The 23,209-nt window shown below is 53.1% G+C and overlaps 3 protein-coding genes and 1 long non-coding RNA gene across 4 annotated transcripts in view; 2 read left to right on the top strand and 2 right to left on the bottom strand.

The window, feature by feature from the left end:
* Positions 1–1,793: 1,793 nt before the first annotated feature.
* Positions 1,794–2,751, bottom strand: HOXD12 (homeobox D12). The gene is made up of 2 exons (XM_006204890.2): positions 2,178–2,751; positions 1,794–2,032 (listed from the first exon to the last, which is right to left on the bottom strand). The coding sequence occupies exons 1-2, from the start codon at positions 2,749–2,751 to the stop codon at positions 1,794–1,796; spliced, it is 813 nt and encodes a 270-aa protein (XP_006204952.2).
* A 3,855-nt stretch (positions 2,752–6,606) lies between these two features.
* HOXD13 (homeobox D13) lies at positions 6,607–9,788 on the bottom strand. The gene is made up of 2 exons (XM_031677787.2): positions 8,843–9,788; positions 6,607–8,072 (listed from the first exon to the last, which is right to left on the bottom strand). Exons 1-2 carry the CDS (start codon positions 9,612–9,614, stop codon positions 7,822–7,824), a joined length of 1,023 nt encoding a protein of 340 aa, XP_031533647.2. The 5' UTR covers positions 9,615–9,788; the 3' UTR covers positions 6,607–7,821.
* Positions 9,789–10,128: 340 nt separating this feature from the next.
* Positions 10,129–10,802, top strand: LOC140696616 (uncharacterized). The gene is made up of 2 exons (XR_012073119.1): positions 10,129–10,211; positions 10,485–10,802. It is a non-coding gene; the product is annotated as an uncharacterized lncRNA (long non-coding RNA).
* Positions 10,803–18,409: 7,607 nt separating this feature from the next.
* EVX2 (even-skipped homeobox 2) overlaps positions 18,410–23,209 on the top strand; it is a 7,911-nt gene continuing 3,111 nt past the window's right edge. Inside the window, exons 1-3 of the mRNA XM_072962103.1 lie at positions 18,410–19,022; positions 19,941–20,221; positions 21,547–23,209. The exon at positions 21,547–23,209 is cut by the window's right edge and continues 519 nt beyond it. Of these exons, the coding sequence (XP_072818204.1) occupies positions 18,596–19,022; positions 19,941–20,221; positions 21,547–22,266 (1,428 nt within the window). The 5' untranslated portion in view covers positions 18,410–18,595 and the 3' untranslated portion in view covers positions 22,267–23,209. The remainder of the gene's footprint in view (positions 19,023–19,940; positions 20,222–21,546) is intronic.

The raw sequence follows: 23,209 nt of genomic DNA, 5'->3' as shown, positions 1-23,209 counted from the left end.
AAAACGAATGTGGTGGCCTGAAAAACATTAGAAGGGAATCAAATGTTTTGAAAAACCGACATCAGTCCCATGACAGTTTGACTGGGACCTGGATATTTATTTCCACTCAAAACATTTTTATATGTGTGATATACACAAGCTATTATTTCTGATAAAATCAAAACAGAACAAAATATGCATGAAAACTATTAGCAGAGAAAATTCAATTTGTCTAAACAACAACTGAGGTCAGTTGGGCTGAGGCTCAGGGCTCCCCATGAGGTGTGCACTCCAGATCTGGGCCTGGTCCTCCACTGAAAATAAATCATCATATTTTGGGAAGGGATCTTCAACTCTTTGGCTGTCGTGCATCTCGACAGGTGTTGGGGGGCGCTACTTCTTTGAAGGAAAGGGAAAAGAGGCAAAGATGGTAGAAGGATCTTAGGGAGCCCTCAGGTTAACTGAAGTTAAGGCAGGACACCCCAACACACCCAGGACATCTCAATCTGACATTCAGCAATCCCAGCCTCCACAAAGGAAGCCTGGTAGGGCCCAGGCCTCTCAGGCTCCACTGGGATAGGTCAGACATAGCCCCAGAAAGAGCACAGTGGTTGGGCCCCTAGTGGAGTTGGTGGGCAGTGGAGAGGGTGAGGAGAGGGGAACTTCTGCTTCTCTCTACTTGGTCAAGAACAGAGAAGGAGGCTGAGGCTCTGAGGGCCTTCTTCCTAGCCCCCCGAGTGCTGACTGCTGGGGGAGACTTCACCTCTCCCTGCGGCAGCCCATTACTGCAATTTAAGAAAGAAAGAAAAAAAAAAAAGACAAGTCTTGACAACTTTGCCTACCTCAACAGGAAAGCCATATTTATAGTTGGAATGTAGGACCCCCTACCCTTTCCTGGCTCACTCCCTTGTCTTCCCCTTACATATTTTTCCCTCCTCCTAGTGCAACCCAGCCTCAAAGCCTACTAGCAGCTCTCCTCACCAGAGCTCAGATCTGGGGGTCCAGTTACCGAGGGCAGGGCTCTGGCCTGGGCATGTGTGAGGAGGTGGGAGAAGTAGGGGCATTTTACCAGTCTAATCTGGAGATTGCAGTCTGCTATTGAGCCCCAGCTTCCCTTGTCCCAAACATGGGAAGGAAGTATCCAATCCATCACACCCAGAGGTGTCTCTGGAGTTTGTCTGGCCACCATGCCTCTTACTCTCCTTTCCTCCCAAAGTCTGAAGGTCTAGGGCAGCTTTTGTCCTCTCAAACTAGCCAAGGCCGACAGGAGTGGGGACGGCACCCTTTCCTTCCTCCAGAGTTGAGATTCTGGCTTTGTCACAAGAGGCTTTGGCTGCAAAGAGACAGAATTGTACTCTAGTCCTTTTCAGTCTGCCCGAGTGGCCTTCTTAAATTCAGTTCCACTCTGAGCTCTAGTTAGGCATCTACTAGATGCAGAAATGTCTGGGGAGATGGGAATAGGGAGACTAGTCAGGTGGAAGCAGAAATCCAAGTACAAGGGCACTAGAGTGAGCCCCGGTTTCATGCCCCAGCCAAGAGTTAGGACAGGTGACCCCAAGCCCTCCGCTCTGGAATACTCAAGGCCAAGGTTGTGCCGCAACTTCTGCAGGCTTCTCTCAGAAAGGGGAAGACATGGACGCTCAACTGGCCAGTTCTCCAAATCTCCTGCTGGCGTTTGAGACTGCAGACTGAGCGGGAGGGTACCTGAAACCAGCGGAGGAGGAGTGGAAGGAAAGGCCCCATCCCAGCTCTTCCTCCATGCCAGGCCTCGGTGAAAAAAGGCAGGCCCCGCCCGGCCGCGGCCACATCCGGGGCTAGTACAGCGCCAGCGCCTGCTCGCGCAGCACCACGCGCTTCTTCTTCATACGCCGGTTCTGGAACCAGATTTTGACTTGCTGGTCGCTGAGGTTGAGCCTGTTGGACAATTCCTTGCGCTTCTGCCGGTTGATGAATTCGTTAAGTAGGAATTCGTTCTCCAACTCCGCAATCTGCTGCTTAGTGTAGGGTTTCCGCTTCTTGCGTGCCCTCCCCGGGGCTGCCCCCCACGGCAGGCCTGCAACACAGCCCCAACCCAAGTCAGCCCGGCTCCCTCCCTGTTGCCTGTCCTCCCCCGGCAGCCCCCTCCCCCAACACACTCTCCTTTGCCCCCACCTCCCACCCCAGCCCAAACTGGCTCTGGGAGCGTGGTCACGGTTTACCGTCGGGCAGCGAAGGTCGCAGGCAAGAGGCGACGCCCGCCGCCTGCACTGTCATGTTCAAGGTGAGCGGGCCCTTGGCGTCGTCCTTGAAGCCGGCAGAGCAGGGTGTCCCCTCCAGCAGAGCCGAAGAGCCCGGCACGGCACGGCCCACACCCGCGTAGTCGTACTTGGCCGCTTTGAGAGCAGCGGCCGCGGGGGCCAGGCTAGACTCGGAGATGAAGGGCGGCCGCGCACGGCCACGCTCCTCTGGCCCGGCGGCAGCGTCGGGAGTATAAAACTTGGCCTGTTCTTCGGATCCGTCCTTGGCGCCCAGGGGCTGGAGGCCGAGAGGCCCAGAGCCAGCCAGGTAGGGCTGGGAAAAGCTGCCGAAGGCGGTGGCACTGGCGGGCTGCGCTGGGGCACAGGAGGCGGGCGTGGTGGCCCAGGGCAGCGCGCCGCGCGGGTAGGAGATGGGGGGAAGCGCGGCCAAGTGGCCACCATTCGTCCGTAGGTTGGAAATGTAGAAGGAGTCGGGCGACTGCAGATTCAGAAGCGAGCCCACATAGCCCGCTCTGTAGAGAGTGCGCTCACACATCTCCAACAAAGGGCTTGGGCTGCGCTCGCAGCAGTATTTAGTTACAACCGGGAATAAGAGGACAGGCTCAGACGATTGGACGAAACTTTGCCTGCAGGTTCTTCAAAGCCGGTCATTTCAGCACCGCCTACATCCCCCGACCCGTTTTCCCCCCCTTCAGGGTATTGTCATAACACCCGCAATATTTGATGGCGAAGGGCGAGGCTGCCAGGCAGAGCCAAGGCATGTTGAGTGAAGGTGAAGCCTCTGAATTTCTGGGTTGGTGTCAAGAGCTGAGGGCATCCGGCATCGGGTGCCCTTGCCTCAGTGTCCCTTGGGATCCTTCTTGGTCTTGATTGGCTTTGTGCTCCTGTTTTCCGCTGGCTTTCTTCTACCAGCTTTAAGTTGCAGCTGAGGCCTTTTCTAGGTCAGCGCACTTCTTGGCTTGTCCAGAGAGAACTTTGCTCTGGTGGGGCCACGAGCTCTGTCTGTAGGCCTGAGCAAAGCTACTCCTCACCCCCTCATCCCACTTGACAGGATTCTACATGGGTGATTGGCAGTGAAGACCCAGTGCTGCCTGAGCCCTGGGTCCCAGGCTGCAGACTTAGTTTGCTGATAAAGGAGAAATGCATCACAAACTCTGCCCAAGCTTGGCACCAGGAAGGGGGCTTCACACCACTCCTGGTGTGCTTCTCCATGGCCAAGCCCTCTGATTCTAGAAAAGTCACCATCCAGGTCCATGGAGTTCGGAAACCAGGGCTACTTGATTGGCCAATTGCGGCCAAAGGCTACATTCCTTTCATTGCCGGGAGTCGCCTTGGCGACTACAGTCTGCAAACCAGAACTCCAAGGTGTTCATCCACTCCATGACACGCAGGACAAGCTTCCCTGACCTGGTGTGGAAGGACAGAAGAGCCAGAACCACTGGCTGGAAACAGCCGGGCACACCGAGGCAGCGGGATAGCAGCGTTCCTATGCTCAGCGCCTCCAGGGGCGCGCAGGCTGCTGGCGGGTTCGGAGGTCTGGCGAACAGAGAGGCCAACGGGCTGCGCTCCCTCGCTGGGAGCAGTATGGCAGCCGCCGCCGCAGGCCCTCCAGTCTAGTGTGGCCAGAAGGCTAAGGGTCCTCCTTTCCTGCCTCCGGCCCCAAGACCCCCAGCGACCCCGTGACTGGCGCCCGCCCCAGGCTGAAGGCCGCCTCGCGGTCCGCGCGCCAAGCTGGAATTGGTTAGACCGCCGGCTCCGGCACAGAGACCACACAGGCGCCGCCGGAGGGCAAGGCTGACCACCGCGCTGCGACTTTATTGTGTGAGTTATGGCGACCAATTGGGCGGCTCTGGGGAACGCAATCGACCTCTTCCTCCTGCTATAGGGCGGGGGTAGGGGGTGGGGGTAGGTGGTGGGAATGGGCCAGTCTGGTCTCCTCAGGGCTCTGTCAGTTTCCTTAGGAACTCAAAATCAGAGACGTATTCCATTCCCTGTCCTTTCATGGGGGTGTAGGCACAAGCTGCAACTTCAGTTCCTAGGGATTTAGGGAACCTAGTCTCATTTTGGGAAACGCCCTGTTTTCAAGGAGCTACAGCCTCTCTAGGTCTGAAGCCCCAGTTCCAAGGGGTCCCTGCAGTCACCCATCCTCCCATCTAGTACTGTAGAGCGATTCTCCAGTATTTCCAAGTCCACGGGTGTCTTCTACAGACCCTTAGGCAGCTGCATAGCTGCGGCTTGTCCTATGGAACTAGAAATATAAGGAATTAAGATAGAAATAGAAAAGATTAGAACTAGACTCTTATTTCTCCTTGGCATAGATGATGCCCAGGTGTCCCACCTCATCTCCTGGGTTTTTTATTTCCGAGGTCCAGCAAACAAAATGGTACTTTAGAGCTGGGAACTGGGGACTGGGAGGGAGGGAGGGAGGGAGGCGAGTTGGGGAGGGGGCAGGATTCTTGGCTGCTGAGCTGGAGAATGGGAAAGGAAGATTTGGTCGCGGAGATAAACGGCAAGCTCTGCCAGTGCCGCCAACTGCCCAGGAGATGGCGAGCGAGCTCCACGCCTGGCGAGGCGCAGCCGCACGGTCAAGATCAACAGTGAAGGGCGGCGCAGCTGGCTTGGGGTCGCCAGCCCGTGCGATCACAGCCCGCTACCAGGCACGGCTGAGCGTCTCGGAAAGCCAGAGATAGTGGCTGCAAGGTTGGCCGTGACAGAGGAGCCAGAGGGACCCGGCGGCCTGCCAGACACGGGGAAGCGTCGCGGCCGCCCCTTTGTCTGGCAATGCGTCCCGGCTCCAAAGCCTCCTTCACCTCTTGAATCACGCGTAAGCGCGCGGGCCTTGATTCTCCACCAGTGGCGCTCGAAACCTGCCAGGTTTCGGAGCCGCTGTCCCTGCGGCCTTTCAGTCTCCACCGAAGCAAAGGCCTCTCCCCGAAGCTCCCTTCGCCTCTCTGGCCTCCCTTCCAACCCTTCGGCCACCGACCGGCTCCGCTCCTCCCTCCTCAATTTGGAATATAAAAGGAATTCATATAAGTAAGAAAGTCTTCATCTGTTATCGATTTAGCCGTCAATTCAAATTCCAATGGAGAGGGTTTCAGCCCAGTTTTAATCTTCAGTAAACCTCTCTGTTTCACTTAGGTGGGGGAAAACTGACCCGCAAACTACTGATGAATGGAAAACCTCTAGGCAATCCTCCCCATCCACGACGGGAAACCTCAGAAATGAACCTGGAAAATGGGGTGCAGCCCTGGAGTCTGGAATTTACAAAAAAAAAAAAAAAAGAAGAAGAAGAAGAAAAAGAAGAAGAAGAGGGGAAACGACGTTGGAGAAGAAGGAAAAACAGGCCCGTTTCAGATGAAAACACATTTTGTGAGGAAAACAGAGAAAATGTTAATTCTTCCCGAAGTGGAAGGTCAGGACCGCGTAGCCCCCTTTTCAGAGGCTACTTCTTCTCCAGAGATTGAATTACGGTCACTTTTCTTTCTCTCTGTCTGTCTCTTTCAATTAAAATGAAGTTGCTTGCTCGCAGTCGGTTGCAAGATATGAAAGAAATCAAGCCGAGGCAGAGAAAACGAAAGTAGCTCTGAACCTTGGGTCTCTGCACTTTCTTTGGCAGATCCATAAGGGAATCCTCCTGCCAGAAGAGTTTACATATTGTGTGAGGTTGTACACATCTGAATTTGACTCACATACCCAAACGTTAGCAACCATTGAATTCATTGCGCCCGAGCACTAATGACGGGGCATTCATTTAGTTCCTTAGCGGCCATTTCCGAGTGGCAAAAAGCCCTCAGAAAGAAAGTTCATAGTGCCTAAAAATTGCGTCTAGAGGTTTAGGGTGTATAATTATGGTTTCAGTCTTCAACTGCTGTGTGCAGTCTGCCAGGAGAAGGCGATAAGGGATAAGCCTGAAATGTTTCTTTTTCAATTGCCAAATATGGATATGACTAATTTCAAGACCTTCCTAGAATAGATATTTATAATGGCCTTTCTAGGTAGAAAACCTCCAAGTGAGTACGTTTTCCAATACCTGGGCACACACATACATATTGGTTTAAAAAATAAAACTATTGAATAAACTGATAATTTTTTGAAAAAGAAGCAGAATTTTATTGGAATATTTTTGAGTTGATCTGGTAAAAAATATAATTTTAGACACCACAAATTATATCCTCATTTAAAGATATCACTATGTTAAAGCCATGGGAAAAAGAGGGGTGGGGAGGGTAATGGAAGTGGGAGCCTCGATGTTTCGGAGACCAGGGCTGGTGTTGAGTTTCCTTCATCTGTGAGGAACACCATAGTGTTCAGCATAATAAGATTTATAATAAATAAGAACAGTTTCTAGAGGCAACACAAGCTTGGGGAAAGAAAACAAATGTATAAAGACTCAGAAGAAACAAGAGAGTTCTGTTTATTTGCATCTCCCTAGGAGTAAAAAATGATTTTTAAATGCCTGAAGCACTGTCCATGTATCTCAGCTCACAGACATTGCATCTACAAAAATAGTCTCTCCGTTGTATAAATATGCAGCACTTTAGAAGCAGTTATTTATCACCGCTTTCAGAAACATTTTTTTTTTCTTCCTGGACATCAGAGCTCTGCATATTTTGCATTTGTTAAATGTTTTAAAGCTCCATGAGAGCCCAACACATTTGTTCAGAGTCAGGTTCTTCATTGGGTACTGAATAAAAGTTCCCACCCGCGGCCACAGTGATTCAGCCTCTTTCAGGGAACTGAAGAGACGGCCCTCAATTTTAATGCCACAGACCCGAGGCCAAAGAGAAGGGGATGCATTAATATCATCCATGGGTCACTCTGCCAAGTACAGCCATTTAAATATCTCCAACTAGAGCTGGAGAAGTGAAGGCATCCACATTACAGGACACATTATATCCAAATAAAAGATCATAAAAGCGTAAGTCTACAAGGTGTATTAAACACATACAACAGCAAGTGAAAGACCCAAAGTCAGAAAGATTGTCTTCACTCCAATATTGATACAAACCCTATTTAATAAGGTAGCTTCTTTTAAAGCCATCACAGTACCTCCAGCCTCCTGTTTTTAGACTTTACCAGTGACCCTAAGAACACTGCTTGCCCAGAGATGTTTCCATTTGCCTCAGGGAGACTTGCTAAGAGCTAATGATTCAATTACCCAATCACAGGATATGAGTGACTGCAAATCATTCTGCCCTAATGGATTATGAACATAATCAGTTCTGGAAACAGGCATCAAAAGTGATTTAAAAAAAAAAACCCTAAAACCAGAATGGCACTTCTGAAATTCACTTGTGGGGATTATTCAAAAATACTTCAAGTCCTTTATACTGGCCTGGAGGGAGAAACAGAACATTAAAAAGTCATAAAAAATAAACCTAGACAAGAGCAAAATCAATAATAAACAAGTAAGAGACAGAACTACACAGTCAGGTTGGGCAGCAAAAGGTTTTAGAGCCAGATAAGGGGAGGAGAAAAAAACAATTCACAAAATGTGCCATCACTGGCAGGGTAGTGGGGGAATTAAATACATATTCAAGTCTTTTCAAAGGTCCTTTGGAGACAACTGAAAGCATTTAAAATCTCTGTGGCCAAGCTGGCCACATCAGGAGACAGTGTCTTTGAGCTTGGAAACGATTTTCTTGTCTTTCACTCTTCGATTCTGAAACCAAATGGTCACTTGTCTCTCGGATAGGTTCGTGGCAGCCGAGATCCGCCGCCGCTTGTCCTTGTTAATGAACTTGTTAATGGCATACTCGTTCTCCAGTTCTTTGAGCTGCAGTTTGGTGTAGGGTACCCTCTTCTTCCTCCCCCGACGGTAGACACACATGTCTGGCTGATTTAGGGCCACATCCCCTGGTATAAAAAACAGCACGGGAAAATTAGACCAGGATATTTGGAGCACCCAGCTGAAGACTGTGTGTATACTTGGAGGGGGTACAGGGAATGAAGAAAGTCAGGCTGTTTACACTTCATTATTATTTACACAGACATATTATTTACACATTATTAAAGAAAGATTATTTACACTTCAAAGTGAAGGCCAATTTGATGGATCATCATAGTTTCTCAAACCGGCATCTTAACAGGCCTGTGATTTTATGGTGTGGTTGTTGGGGACGCTCATAAGGCCAGTTTCTGCAAATGCTGGTTGCAAACATACACAGACTCTAAAAAAATATCCAGGCTGTTTGTTCAAGCTTTGATTTCTTGTGTACCTGTGTTTGGAGCGTGCTTGGGAGCTCTTGGAAGTCTTAGTGGTCACTCTGGGGCATTCATGTCCTTGAAAAGTGAGGCCCAACTCCCTGACACCTCTTTGGGGAGGAGGGGCCAAAGCTGAGCAAAGGGCAGCAAAGACCCTCAACTTTAGGAGAAAAACAGGCCTATGCGCACACACAGGAGGAAAAGAATTGTGAGAGAGGCAGTTTAAATTAAAGGATGAAGTTACAGATTTCACACAAACTGGACAGCTGTTCCACTGGGTTAATCTAGATAGGGAAGGAGGAGAGGCACCTACTCCCAAGTAAGGGCACAGACTCCCAGTACTTTCTTTTCCTTCTCTCTCTCCCTCCCTCCTTGCATCCTTCCCTCCTGCCCTCCCCCCTTTTTTTGTATGACATGCCTACCTGGAAAAGATGATTTCCAAAAGTGGGAGCCCTGTGGCTGGTCCTTGGCACAGTACACCTGGCTGTTCCATCCGTTGGCCAGCGTCCAGGACTGGTAGCCCTCCATGGAGATGTACGCCTCGTGCCGCGGCTCCCCGGAGCCGAAGGTAGACACCATGTCGATGTAGCCGGGCACATGCTGATAGGGGCTCGTGTAGCCTTGGTAGAAGGACACCTCCTTGGCTCGCGCGGGCACCTCGTTGGCCGGTACGCTGCTGCTTGCCAGGCCCGACACGTCCATGTACTTCTCCACCGGGAAGCCTCCCAGGGAGGCGTGTGGCGACGACTTGAGAGCATTCTGCTGTAAGCCCACGCCGTGCGACATGCGGCAGCTATAGTAGCCGTTGCCGAAGTGGTAGCCGTAGCCCAGGGCTGGGGCGCCCGGGGGCGCTGCGGCGGCCGCGCCGGGCGCCGGGCACTCTTTGGCGGAGGGAGCCTCCGGGCGCGCTGCGACCACAGCCGAAGATGACGACGACGAGGCGGAGCCCGCGCGCTCAGAGGTCCCCGGGTACGCGAAGCCCGAGGCCGCAGCCGCCGCTGCTGCCGCCGCCGCCGCCGCAGCCGCCGCACGCCCGGAGTGTGTCCCGGCGAAGACTGGCGCCGAGAGGAAGCCGCGACACTGGCCTGGCGCCGCTGCCGCCACGGAGGAGGAGGAGGAGGAGGCCGGGGCCGCCCCGGCGGCCCCGCCGTCCGCCCGCAGCCCGTCCATGTCCCAGCTCCCGGCGCGGCTCATGGCCCAGCCTGGCCCGGCCCCGGCCCCGGCCCCGGCCCCGTGCAGGACACCATGGCGCGGCGCACCTCCTCCCTCCTCTCCTTTCTCTCTGGTTCTCTCGCTCCCGCCCTCTTCCTCTCGCCCTCTCTGCCTCTGCTAGCCTCCCGCCTCCCTCCCGCCCGCCCGCCCTCCAACAGGTTAGCTCATCGCGGGACGTTTATAAAAACGAAGTTCAGGTTGGGAGGGGGCCTGGGCCGGTTGGGGGGCCGCCTCCCTCCCCAAGGGCTCCCGCTCGGGGCCGTGCCATTGGCTGCGCGGGGCCACGTGGGGGTGGGGGCGCGGGAGAGCCTGGCTCCGGGCCCCGGCCCGGTGGACCCACCCACCCGGCCCCTACCCCTCATCTCTTGCGCAGCCCACCTCCCCTTCCCGCCCTCCCCTGGACCCAGGCGTTTGCGCCGCAGCCACCCCCACGAGCTGATTGCGCGACCGCCCATCCTAGGCCCTGTCTGCGACTGAGGCGGGCGCCGAGGCCTGCGCCTTGTCTCGGCCACGGCTGTTTTTGCCACCTCTCCTCGGCTCCTTGAGCTGCACAACTAAATGAAGGCGAAGGACAGAATGGTCAGAATGATGTGAAAACAGGCTGATTTTTGATCCTGTTGCTTAATCCCTCCGATTAGCTAACCCAGATCCCAAAGTCGAGGGGGCTAATTTTCTCTACCTTGAGCGTTGCTACGGCGCAAAGGGATTTAACGCATGTTCTCCCTGGCGATCCTCCGAATTAAGACTATTTGGAGCAGACCCTCCCTATACACACACACAGTTTGCCCGGGAAAAAAAGGGGGGGGGTGCTTCGTGGGGCCCGGGTCAGAGACTTACATGCAGATTCAACAGACGAAAAGACCTGGCCTCGGCGCGGCAAACCTGAGGATCTGTTCCAGTGAGAAAAGTCCGGATGCCTGGTCCACACTATTCGCTTCTACATTCAGGCCAGCTGGGAATCGCCTCCCTAGCTGGGCTCCGCAGTTCTGGCGCAGCCTTTCCCGGTCCGCAGAAAGACTCTGTGGAGGGTGCCGGAGAAAACCACTCTGCCGCCCTCCAGGAAACTTCTGCGCCTCTCCTGCAGCCGAATTGCCTCTTGCATTTTGCAGCTACCACCCACCCCCGCCCGTTACTCACACCAATTAATTGAAAACTTCACTTTCCCAGGGACCTTTGTTTCGCTTTCTTTTCCAAGCTGCCAACTACAGAGAACTGAGAGGGGCAAATTAAGAGGGCTTTTTTTTCTTTTTCCCCAAGCAAATTTGGGGCTCGTGATGGGAGTAGCTGAGAGCAACTGGGTCTGAATTCGAGGGGTAGAGTGGGCTCTGAGCAGCCCCACCAAGGTGTCAGGGATCACAGACAGCCTTGAGCCCTCTTCATCTATTCCTTCCACTCCTCAGCCACAGAGCCCCAATCCATGATCCTCCATCTTAGCCATTAACAGGGATCTGATGTGAGTCCTGCGGCAAATTTAAGGCTCCACCTTAGGAGGAACATTAGATCTGATAAGCTGAAGGTACTGGGGTGGTTGGGGGAATCCTCAGAGTGAGCCCATTTTGTTCTGTAGCATCAGACCAGCCCATCTCCAAGAAAATTGGTCCCCTGAGCCTGCGATTGGTGAGGCCAGCTTGTCACCTAGCCCGCTGTTCCTGGACCCAAGACTGGACCTGGATGGTGCAAGTAAAAGAGCCACAGAGACTCTCTTGGGCCTGGCCTGGCATTGCAGGGTGGGCTGCTGGTGTTGGGAGTGTTGACACGCAAAACGCAGTAACCATAAAAGGTTCAAATAAAGGGGAAAGTTATGAGAGGGGCACTGGAAAGGAAAAGCAGGAGAATTTGACCTTTTTGAAGTCCTAGACATGTTCATGATCAAATTCAAGACAGGAGGGGCCTAAGCCTCTGCAGAAAATCATAGGGAATAGAAATTTGCTGGTGAGAACAATTTTGGCTAGTTGAGAAAAGAACACAGAAGTTAACAAGTGAAGCTGGATTTGATTTTTTAAATGACAGCCAGGGCCAAGTGACAGGGGTGCTGACTTTTTGGAAGATTCTGGCTGCGTCCTCTTTACTAAACAGTTTCACTACCAAACTGATCATGAGATGCCCCCGCTCCCGCAGTGCTCTTATTTTTTCTTTGTCTCCCTTTCTTTTTCTCAGGGAGGAAAAACATGGAGATACTTAATTTTTTTTTCTGTCACCTTGAAAAACAAATTCGTTGAAATATCTCTAAGACATAACTGGAACCAATGAACTTTCAGTCTCTTAAAACTAAATATCCCTGTGATTTTGTGCCCAGGACTTTCAGTTCTATTTTCTGATAAATACATTATAGTGACTGATTGTATGCTTAAAATTGAAGAAAGTGAAATTAAAATAGGAAGGAAGAACTTGTCAAGTTTTGCTGATTTCAGACATCCTTTCACTTTTAGCTTATTTTCCATTCAGCAAATTAAGTTGTGCAGGATTGGGAGAAAAGTCTGAATCAATGCTCTGGTTGAAAGACACTTCTCAATGGTGGCCCTGCCTCCAGTTGCCCTGTGGGACTCTGGCAGGATTTGGACGCTCTCTGCCCATCCTAGCCAGTGTTCAGACACCCAGAAGGTTTTGGGCGATAAGGAGAATTACTTCTTGCTATTCCACAGATGAACCTTCTTCCAGTGCAGCCTTCTAGGTCCTGGCCCTGGCGGAGGGGATTCTCCTTAGAAAAGAGGCTCTGACTGGACCCTATGAGGGCCCCCTATACCCAGCACCCTAGGGCAGCTGCTGCTATTGGATCATAGGGCTGTGGCTGAATACCAGGCAAAGTTTGGGCTGCTCTATTTATGAACTAAGACAACACATAGTTTACAAGCTGAGAGTGATAGGTAATGGAGGAATTTTGAGGATAAATATGCAGAAACATTTCATTTAGCTTGTGTACCCTGTATCTGAGCTGATTTCAGGTTTAAACTTAGAGGGAATAATTTTCTTTAACTGGCCAGGAGCACAGACTGAAACCCTGTATATGCGTGTGGGTGTATTACGGTGGGTCTTTAACAACAGAAGTAGTCTTTGTCAAATGAAAATCTTTGCAACCAAAAACATCTCCAAACACTGATATGTTATTCAGTGAAATCAGTTTTGCCCTCTTACCTGATTTTGGTGAAACTCATGATGGCCCTTCATTGCCAAAGTCCTACTCCATCAGAGAGTCAGGTCAGCTTTGCCCTCCTCTCCCATCACTTGCTTCTCTCCCTCCTTTCTCTCCCTAAGCACTCTTTTTGGCAATTGATGATGTTCTGGAAGTCATGTCCTCTCTTTTCCTCCTTGTAGATGATCTTTCAAATCATGTCCCTGTCCTTGGTTGGGGAGTGGGTAAATGTAGGCCGAGATTAAGATTTATTGAAGAACGTAAGTGTCTCTGCTTGCCAAGACGGCAATGAGCTCAATTAACCACCTAATCGGTGGCCATTAGGTTCAGGACAACAATAGCCGTGTCCTAACAGAGTGGGGTCCTAGGAACTTCTTTGAAAGTGTTCTCCTTGATGGCCACACCAGAAAGTGCAGGACACCATCCTAATTCACTTGTAAGAAACCAAAAATTTAGTGTAGAAATAAAGTCATAATTCCAAAGTAAAGTCTTAAATCCAGCGGAACTGGCTGGACAGTGCTCTTAACCAAATCTGTACCCTGACAACTTTGGAGCTAATTTTTCCTCTGCAGGCAATACCCAGTTTCACTCAGGCTGGAAATATCAGAGGGATTAAACAACAACAATAAGCCTGAGCAACAAACTTGAGATAAAGGAAGGGGTCTCTAGCAAAAGCCAGACAGTGGAATCCCGAGTTTTAGACACTTTCTGCCTCTGAGATGTATTCCATTTGAATTTAACAACACGATTAGGTTTTATTAAATGTAAATTGTTTGCAACAACAACAAAAACCTCTCCAAACTGAAGCATTTATTTGGTGAAACCAGGTTTACCTCCCACAGGGCAGCAGGCTCTCGTTCGGGATGGAGAGAACTCCTCCAGTCCTGGCGGGAATTAAACACAGTGAGAGTCTTCCCTCTCAGAGAAGCACTAATCTCTCTGCGAAGGGGGCGCCGGAGGGTGGATGGAGCTGGAGGACCCCATAACTTGTTGCTTTTCTCCCAAAAGATGGGACCGCAAACCATCTTCTGCTGTTTTGTCCCACAACTCAAGGTGCTGGGTTATCCTTGGAATACTTCTCTACCAATTCCATTGTTAACTGAAGTTCAGTAAGTGCTCACTCTGTCGGCTTTTGAGATGAAAGTAAATAAAGCCTCTATCTCTCAGTCTCTCTGTCTCCCTCCACCCCCATGCCTATTCCGCAGAGCCCCGCTGTCTCTATGGGAAATCCACTTGTGGTCAAGGGCAGAACGAAAGGATGAAGGTTAGGGAAATGCCTAACCACGAAGGGGCGGGTCGGGCGGGGGCAGGGGGAAGGGGCGAAGGGAAGGAGGCGGAGGAGCCAGTGGCCAGGCTTAGCTTCCCGGCTGGGCGACGCGCAGTTCCCCAGGCCCGGCGCTAGATGTCCCTGCAAGTTTTCCTGTCGCATCTGAGGGCGCAAGAGCTTCAGGCAGGCAGCGAGTCGGGGTAGCCCCAGAGTCCAGGGAGAAAGTACTTTCCGACCCCCCATCCATGGCCGTCCCGGTGGGGCGCGAGATTGTAGGGGAAAGGAGGAGGAGGAGAAATGGAAGCGGCCAGAGAGACCCGAGAGAGACAGAGCGCGAGGCCGGCCTGCCGAGGGTTGGCAGCAAAAAGTTGCCGATACGGAGTCCGCCTTGGAGTCGCCAGACCTGCGTCTTCCCTTATAAAGCGAAACCTCCAAGCCGTAGGGACGGCACTTGGCCTAAAAAATATGGACTCGGGCTTCGCAGCCCAGGCTCCTGCTGTCCCACCGCACCCGGGGACCCCATTCCTCGAGCGAGTTTGCGTCCGGATGCGGGCCTGAAGGTGTTGGGCCCCGCTGGCCCGGAGCCTTCCTGGCCGAAGGCCGGAGCCAGGCCCCGGCGTTTGCGGGCTCCGTTGCCACTCCGGCTTTCCTGGCCCCCCTCCCTTCGAGAAGTCTGGACAGATTTTTATTACCTTCGGTCGAAGGCCAAAAGTGTTTACCACTTCACCTCGGAGGACCCGCCGCTGCTCGAGAAATAAATATTTAGTCTGGAGGCCTATCAACAACAACAACAACAACAACAACAACAACAACAACAACAACAACAACAACAACAACAATTTAGGCCTCTTTCATGTAATTCCTCCTTTGGAGCAAAAAGTGCTTTTCAGTCCATTTGGAGAAAACCCTTCCCAAATCCTCACTCTCGATGCATCTTAAAAATTCCTGCCAAACCACAAGGACATCGGTTGGATTCTTGTGTGTGTGTGTGTGTCTCTCTCTCTCTTTTAAAGTGAGTCTTGTACTTTTGTAGTGAGTAGGAGGTCTTGGTAGCCTAGAGGCTGCATCTGAAAACCAAGGACTTTTGACAGGCCCGTTCCCAGTCTCAGCCTCTAATTCTGGGAGAGGTGTAAAGTTTGGGCATTTCATTAAAAAACACCAACAGAACTGTGTTAATCTTCTTATTATCCTCTATACACACAGTGTTTTTGAGGTAGGCTTGTATTTAAAGAAGACATGCAAAATGAGAGAATCAACCAAAAATGCCCAGTTTTTTTTAAAGTCTAATCAATCACCTTACAATGTTGAGTCAATCTCTCCAAAGCCTTTAAATATAACCCGGATATTATCAGAGATAACTTTAAATCACAAGCAAATCTTTCAACTTCTATGTAAAAGATTTCTCATCTCAAAAAAAAAAATTGAATCGATCTCTAGAGTTGCTCTGAGCTTTAAAGGAATTAATATATGTAAAATGCACTTGTAATTTCAGAGTAAAAGCTCTATATAAGTCGACCAGTATTACTACTATCAGATGTGTGATCTAAATAAAAGGACGTTAAGTATTGTAACGGAATATTCACTGTCTCCCAAGAAACACTGCTAAACGTGAAAAATTATAGGTGTCCTTTCAGTGTTAGTAGTTTCCCTGACATGGTCTCAAAAGTACTTGTCATAATAACCGTGCTAGGATACGCAATATTAGTGTTATTTAAAAGGTGCAAGATTGTTTGCAAAACCACTAATGAATGAAAGTGTCATGGAGAAATGGTGTTTTCCCTCTCCAGCGGACTGAGGTCTGGTTTGGCATAGGCCTTGGGACTAGAGGCGAGGGGTCCAGGGGAAGGGAAGAAGTTGGAGACCCACCCGCTGGGTGAAGGAGGAAAGAGTTGCCGTCAGCACCCAAATCCCCAAGGGCGATTTCTGCGATTGAAAGCAGCTCACAGCCGCTGAAACCACGAGGAAAACAGACGGGGGCGCCAAACGACAGCAATAAAGGCATCCGCAACTTCCGCTTAAGTCGCGCCTCCACCAGATCCCACCCTCCACCCCGCCAAGCTTTGGCCCCCCCACGGATCCGAGCCTGGACCGAAGTGTCCCATTTAGTCCCCAAAGCGAAGTGGGACTACGGGGTAACCTTCCCAAGTTCCTGGGACAGCAACTCCCCTCCGCTGGGCATAGCCTGCCAGGGATGGTGGAACTGGGCACCCGGACTGTGGGGCTGTGAAGGAGAGATGGAGCATCCGCAAAGCTGAGCTCTGACCACGTTAGTGGCCGGAAAGCCGGAGCGAGAAGGGCTCATAGTGCTCGGCGTCCGATGGCCTATGGGGAGGGGCGGAGGTGGAGACCGGTCAAGTCGTCCTCCCAGATCCCGACGCCTGCTGCGGGTCCCACCTCTCACCTCCTCCGCCCCCGGGTGCCTATCCAGCTTTCAATTTCTCACACCTTGGGGGAGAGTTCCGTTTATTACCTTAAAGAGGTGGAATTGATTTTCTAAGCAAAGCTCCCGTTGCTGGCGCCAAGGGGAACAGGGGAGAAACTTTTGGCATTGACTCTGTGTATAAATGTATATAAATACACTTCACACCTCACCTCCCCTTACATTCCTGTCGCGCCCCCAACGGGTCCAAGGTTAAAAGGAAAGCTCCAGCAGAGAGATGGGCAAATAGATCTCGGGTTTGCCCTTAACACACCCCCAATGTGCTGGGTGTGGCAGCAGGGAGGAAAGGGAGGGGGCCTGGGTCGGGGTCTGGCTTGGCGCTGAGGCGGGGATACAGGGCCGAGCCCAGCGCCCAGATTGCCAGGGTCTCTCGGCCGCTTCAGAAGCTCTGATGCCGACCTCCGTGTCCCATCTCTATCCACTCTTGTCTCTCCTGTGGCCGTGGATCTCTCCGCTTGGGCTGCTGGCGGGCGGATCCTCACAGTGTATTGGGGGTCCGGGCACGGTGGGGCGCAAGCGAGGGAGGAGACACGCAACGGCCTTGAGTGAAGATTGATCTTCGTTAAAATGGTTGCCACCGGCGTCATTATGGCCATCAAAGTTATCGCCAAGAGGCTCAGCCGCCAAGCTCAGGCCGGGAGGAGCAGCAGCAAGGCTGGTCCGCGGTTTTTCGCGCCCAGACTCAGTGCGGGGAATACCCAGGGCCACAGGTAAGGGACGGGGGTGGGGGAGGGGAGGAAGGAGCGAAGAGCAGAGGGGAAGACAGGGTAGGGGGATGGTAGAGAAGGAAACTAAGTCTCTTCTTTCCCCTCTTTGACCTCGATATCCGGCAACTTTACCACAAATAATTCAATTTGAGAAGGGAGGGGGAAAGCTGGCGACATAAAAAGCGGATTCAGGGCGGCCCATATGGCGCTGTAAATTGCGACTGTGTTTAAAGTTAGCTGTCGAATTCTGCTATGAAATCGTCCAGTCGAGTTCATTTCCCCCAGGGAAAATGTGCAGGCGAGAAGCCTATCCATCAGCAGGATTATAAAAGTAAACACACACACACACACACACACACACACACACACACACACACACACACACACACACAAAGCCGGGACTTCAAGTTCAGAACTCACTGCAAACGGTGTTAAAAAATCAGAGAGGACCTAATGATTTCCGTTTGGAGGCGCGGGCCCAACGCACCTCCCCAGCCACGTAGCACTAAAGTGCTCTAAAAACTCTACGGGATTCTCTTTCTCCCCCTCCCTCCCTTTCTCTCCCTTCTAGGGTGGGAGGAGAGCAGCTAGGCTGAGGTGAAGAAGTAGGGAGAGAATTTGTTGTACTGTTTGTTAAAATACATACTTGGTTCTGAAATTCGAAAGATAAGTAATCCAGACAGGAGCGCAAGGTCTTCTCCTTACGCAACTCTCTACATCCTCCCCGTTGGCCCCCCCTTACCCTCCTCCCGCTTGTAAATGTTTTAAAAAAAAAACCTTCCCGACGATCTACTCTGGAAAATCAAAGCATTATCTATTATTTAACACGTATCTGTGTCCGAGGAAAAATGAGGAAGGCGCTGCATGATTAGGACCTAAGGGGCAACCCAGCAAACTGAGAGCGTAATGATGCCCCTAAATGAAGGGGGAAATGTGCCGCGGCGCGCTCTATTAATCAGACTGTCAATTTCACCCCCGAGGCCAAACCCCCGGGCGAGCAGAACCGGCTCTGAGCGGGCAAAGGACTGGAGCCTTCCTCCTTACTTCTTGTCTCTTCTCGCCTCCTATCTGGATCTATTTGTCTGCTCCGAAGCTGCCTTCATTACCTACTGACAGGAGTGTGTATTTATTTGCTTATAAACCTGTTACAATAAATGATTATTCGAACGGCGTCATTCGTACCTTAATGACGAGCGAGCGCTACTTTTTGATGAATGACATCTCGGGCTCGGAAGGATGTATGGGTCATTTTGACCAGTCATTCCCTCGCTCTGGCATCCCACAATTTTTCCGCCTCCCTCCAAAAGAGATAATAATATTTAGAGCCGCTCTCTGGGGCTGAATGAGAATTAGCCCTAGGCGCAGCCCATCATTAGGACGGGACAGCCGGGCAACTGTGACATTTTTTAGAAAGCTGAGATGATGGAAAGAATAAGAAAAGAGATGATTCTGATGGAGAGAGGGCTGCACAGCCCCACGGCCGGCAAGAGGTTCTCCAATTTGTCCGACTCGGCTGGCAATGCTGTGCTCGAGGCCTTGGAAAATTCGCAGCACCCGGCTCGCCTCAGCCCGCGCTTGCCTTCCGCCCCCTTGCACGGCGCTCTGGGAGACCTCCCTGCCAAGGGCAAATTCGAAATAGACACTTTGTTCAACCTGCAGCACCCGGGCAGCGAAAGCACCGTCTCCTCCGAAATCGCCTCCGCCGCCGAGGGCCGCAAAAAGCCGGGCCATTATTCAGAGGCGGCCGCAGAGGCGGACATGAGCAGCGACGTGGAGGTGGGCTGCTCGGCGTTGCGCTCCCCCGGCGGCCTCGGCGCCGCGCCGCTCAAGGAAAACAATGGCAAAGGTAATCAAGCCGCCTGCGCCGCGCTCTCCAGTCCCATCCTCCCTGTTCCTCCGCGGCCCCTGCCGGCCCTTCTTGGTGCCCTTGCCCCTCTCCGACCCACAGCAGCAAGTTACACAGGGCTAGTTCGGGCGGGGGGCGGGACGCATGCAAGGGATCTTGCCTTCCGGCTGTATTCCTTGAACCTCACAGAGAGGCTCAGGCCTGGGGCTCCAGGCCCGTCCGCCTGTCTACCCTCGCTCCTGAGTCGGAGAAAATGTTTCTGTGAGCGGTTCTAAAAGCCGGTGTGAGCCAACCGGCCCCTAGCCATCTACTAAGTCGCGCTAGGGGAATGGTGCCCTGGGCAGCTGCTCTCAACTCCGCTGCCTCAGAACCTCAAGGTTGAGTAGAGAGGGCATTCTAAGTAAGTCGGAGGGAGCCTCGCTGGGCGCCTCTGGGATACCTTCTTGGGTCAGCGGGAGAAAGAGATGAAAAGTAGAGTCCACCCCCGAATGGTTCTGGTTTGAGCCACTACTATCTTTCGAATCTTAAAATGTTTTAAAAACAAACCCCAAAGACTGTCAAAGAAAGGTTACAGGCCGTACAGAAAGCTGCCCTGCAGTCTCCAGATTGTGGCAAATCTAAAGCTTCTCAAACTGCACCTAGATGTAGGCATTTTCCCTTGGCCAATTTGCTTCCTGAGTTGAAAATTTCCAATTACTTTAAAAAAAATCCCTAATTGAGTTCCTATTATTTGGTTATGAAGCGCTCCCCAAACTTTATTGATTCCATTAACGGGCAGCAATTTGTAAGCATGACAGACCCCATCAATTCAGGCAGCGCCTCGCCTTCCTCTCGCAGCTTCCCCCATCCGCGTGCAGCCCCAGTGCCGGGATCTCGGTCCTACAGTGATTCATGCGCTGTTGGCTTTCTATTCACCAGGGTACACTGAGAGTGGCTCAGCCGCGGGCACCACGACGTCTGCATCGGGCTCCGGCCTCAGCAGCCTGCATGGAGGCGGTGGCGGCGGCGGCGGTAGCGGCGGGGGCGCGGCTCTGGGCGGCTCCGGCTCTGGCGCCGATCAGGTGCGGCGCTACCGCACGGCATTCACCCGCGAACAGATCGCGCGTCTGGAGAAGGAGTTCTACCGGGAGAACTATGTGTCGCGACCACGCCGGTGCGAGCTGGCCGCTGCGCTCAACTTGCCTGAAACCACCATCAAGGTATCGATTCCAGCACGCGTCTGTTCTAGCCTACCCCGGGGTGTCTGGGTTGATTTTTGTTTCTCTTTTCTGGGTGTCTAGATTTAGCTGAGGGCTTGAAAACCCGCGGGGAGAGTCACCAAAGGAATTGGCATATTTATTTCTCAGCTGCCAAATCCGAAGGTTTAGCCTGCCTGGCTGACCTGGGAAGGCCCCGGAATGGCGAAGCCGATGCCGCAAACTCTCGCCTCTGCTCAGCGCCTGCCCAGGTGCCTCTAGCCCATGTTCATAGCCCCAGTTTACCTTCGGCGGCAAAGCCGGCTGGCCTTTGTTCCTCTGACACGAACCAGAGGTGAAACTTTTCATTGCTCTTTATCTTGGACATTTATTTTCCATATAAATCGTTACAAGGAGGAGAAAGGGATACTGTATTTTAAAAATCGATTAGGTTGAGAAAGTTTTCTAAACATTTTTCTCCTGGGCAAGGGGGGGGTGGTGGGAAGCAATGTGGGGGTGGGACACAACGAAATTATTCTTATTTATATGTCTTTAGGTGATTTGTTTTATTATAAGTCCAGGAGAGATAGCCAGGAGGTTGGGCGACTTCGTGCACACTTCATGGAGGATCTGGCCCTCTAGAAAAAGAAAATAGGAAATTCCACGGGATAGGGGAGGAGTGTGGAAGTCTCCCTTCGGTTTGGTCGGGCTTTCTTTAATTTAAAGTTGTGACGAATGATGTCTTCATTAGACACTGTGTTGGGAGGGGGTAGAAAAGTCCCCTTCCCGGTTTAGGAGGATGTTGTTCCCACCACTCATTTGAGGCAAACGATTCCTACAAAATCATCCCTTCATATCAGAATCGGACCCGTGCCCCTCGGGACAATTTCTTGTAGCTCAGAGGACTCAAGACTTCGTACGGTGACTTCGTGCAGCTTTTTACAAAAGCTGCAGCGGTAGCTTCTCTTCAAAGGACGCCTAGAATCCCCGTGCAAATCCAGGGATTGAGAGATGGGTGCTCAGCAAGGCCAGGGAAGAGGGGGCGGTAACGGGAAGGGGAGGAAAGGTTGGGTCAGGAAGAGAAAAACGCAGCCAAAAGTAAAGGAGCAGAAGCCCGAGGAACCGCAGCAGTCGGACACAGGGAAGACCCTTTCGCTGAGGAGGGTGGGCCCACGGCACTCCACACAGCTGCCCACATTGTCCCACTTGGGAGAACAGAGGGGACTCGGGTCTGGGTCCAGGCGGAGGGGCGTTGGCCAGGTCTTTCGGGGGTCCGAGAAAGGCAGAGCGGCGGGTCTGGGGCCTCGGGGCACTCTCTAACTCGGGCCTCGGCGCGGCTCTTCCCGCAGGTGTGGTTCCAGAACCGGCGCATGAAGGATAAGCGGCAACGCCTGGCCATGTCATGGCCGCACCCGGCCGACCCCAGCTTCTACACCTACATGATGACGCACGCGGCCGCCACCGGAAGCCTGCCCTACCCCTTCCACTCGCACGTGCCGCTGCACTACTATCCGCATGTGGGTGTCACGGCCGCGGCCGCGGCGGCTGCGGCCTCCGGCGCAGCGGCCGCGGCTTCATCGCCCTTCGCCACTTCCATCCGCCCGCTGGACACCTTCCGCGCTCTCTCGCACCCCTACTCGCGGCCAGAGCTGCTGTGCAGCTTCCGCCACCCGGGCCTCTACCAGACGCCGGCGGCCGCCGCGGGGCTCAACAGTGCGGCCTCGGCCGCGGCGGCTGCAGCAGCTGCGGCGGCCGCGGCTTCCTCGGCCGCGGCGGCCGGGGCGCCCCCCAGCGGCGGCTCCGCGCCCTGCTCGTGCCTCAGTTGTCACAGCAGTCAATCCGCCGCGGCGGCCGCAGCAGCCGCCGCCGCGGCCTTGGGCTCCCGGGGTGGCGGCGGGGGCGGCGGGGGTGGCGGCGGCGGCGCTGGGGCCGCCGGGGGCTCGGACTTCGGCTGCAGCGCCGCGGCGCCACGCTCCGAGAGCGGCTTCCTGCCCTACTCAGCCGCCGTGCTTAGCAAGACGGCCGTGAGCCCGCCGGACCAGAGGGACGAGGCGCCGCTCACAAGATAACTACGTCGCCGCCGCCAGGGGGCCGTGCCCGCCGCTTGGAGTGTGCCCAGGAGCCCCCCGAGCGCCCCCCGCGCCCCCTGTGCGCCCATATGCCCTCTGCGCGCTGCCCGCTGCGTAAACCACCGCCAGGGGGCGCCCCGGCGAGGGAGGCCGAAGGGAACCTGCCCCAAATTGGGGGGAAAGAGCCGGCGTGAAAGCCGGGCGGCCGTCCCCTCGAATTATATCTATTTTTGTATTTGCTACCCAGCCGCCTCCCTTCCTCTGAATATGTTTCCCACTCCGCAGACCCTGCTTCCTGCCTCTGTCCTGAGCTCTTGGTCTCCCGAAGGCAATCCCCTCGCCCCTAGACCAGTCCTCTGGGGTCTCGAGCCTTGGCTGTAAGCTCTAAGGCCGCGCGTTACTCGGCTGAACCACGTGGCCAGAAGCAACCGAGAACCACAGCAAAGAAAGAAGGGAATGGTGTGGGCTTGTGCTTTGTGCGGGAGGGAAAGTCACCCCTGATGTTCCTGCTGCTGCTCTGTTTCTTCCATGCTTTCTTTTCTTTAAACGAGGGTGAGAGGAGGTAGCAAGTTTTCTCTCAGCCTGATCTTGTTAGGGGCCCTGTCCGAGAAGAACGAAAGAATAAAGGTCTGAGAAGGCCGGGAGGGCGGATGGAGAGCGCGGGCGGCTGCGGGTGCGTTTGTGAGACTGTCTACTGCGTGCGGGAGCAAGGATGGTGGGGCTGTGGCCGCCTTCCCCGGGAAGAACAAAGCCACAAAGCCGAGGCGGAAGGGGAGGTGGTCTCTCTTCCGCTGTTTCTGCCCACCACTGTTCTCTCTTCTGATCTTCGGTTTGGGATGGAGGCGTCTTGCACATTTTATGCAAAAAGTAATGGCTAAGGAGATTGCCACAACCAGGCCAGGAAAGGAGAGGGAAACGAAAGGATGGGGAAGGCAAGACTGAC

Source organism: Vicugna pacos, chromosome 5 (assembly GCF_048564905.1).
Source record: "Vicugna pacos chromosome 5, VicPac4, whole genome shotgun sequence".
In the NCBI taxonomy this organism is placed as follows: domain Eukaryota; kingdom Metazoa; phylum Chordata; class Mammalia; order Artiodactyla; family Camelidae; genus Vicugna; species Vicugna pacos.
This window is presented reverse-complemented; position numbering and strand designations above follow the sequence as displayed.

Coding starts and splice junctions, on each gene's coding strand:
- HOXD12 (XM_006204890.2), bottom strand. CDS start 2,751: ATGTGTGAGCGCACTCTCTACAGAGCGGGCTATGTGGGCTCGCTTCTG. Junction 2,033..2,177: donor GCGACCTTCGCTGCCCGACG/GTAAACCGTGAC, acceptor GCTGTGTTGCAG/GCCTGCCGTGGGGGGCAGCC.
- HOXD13 (XM_031677787.2), bottom strand. CDS start 9,614: ATGAGCCGCGCCGGGAGCTGGGACATGGACGGGCTGCGGGCGGACGGC. Junction 8,073..8,842: donor TTGGAAATCATCTTTTCCAG/GTAGGCATGTCA, acceptor TTTTTATACCAG/GGGATGTGGCCCTAAATCAG.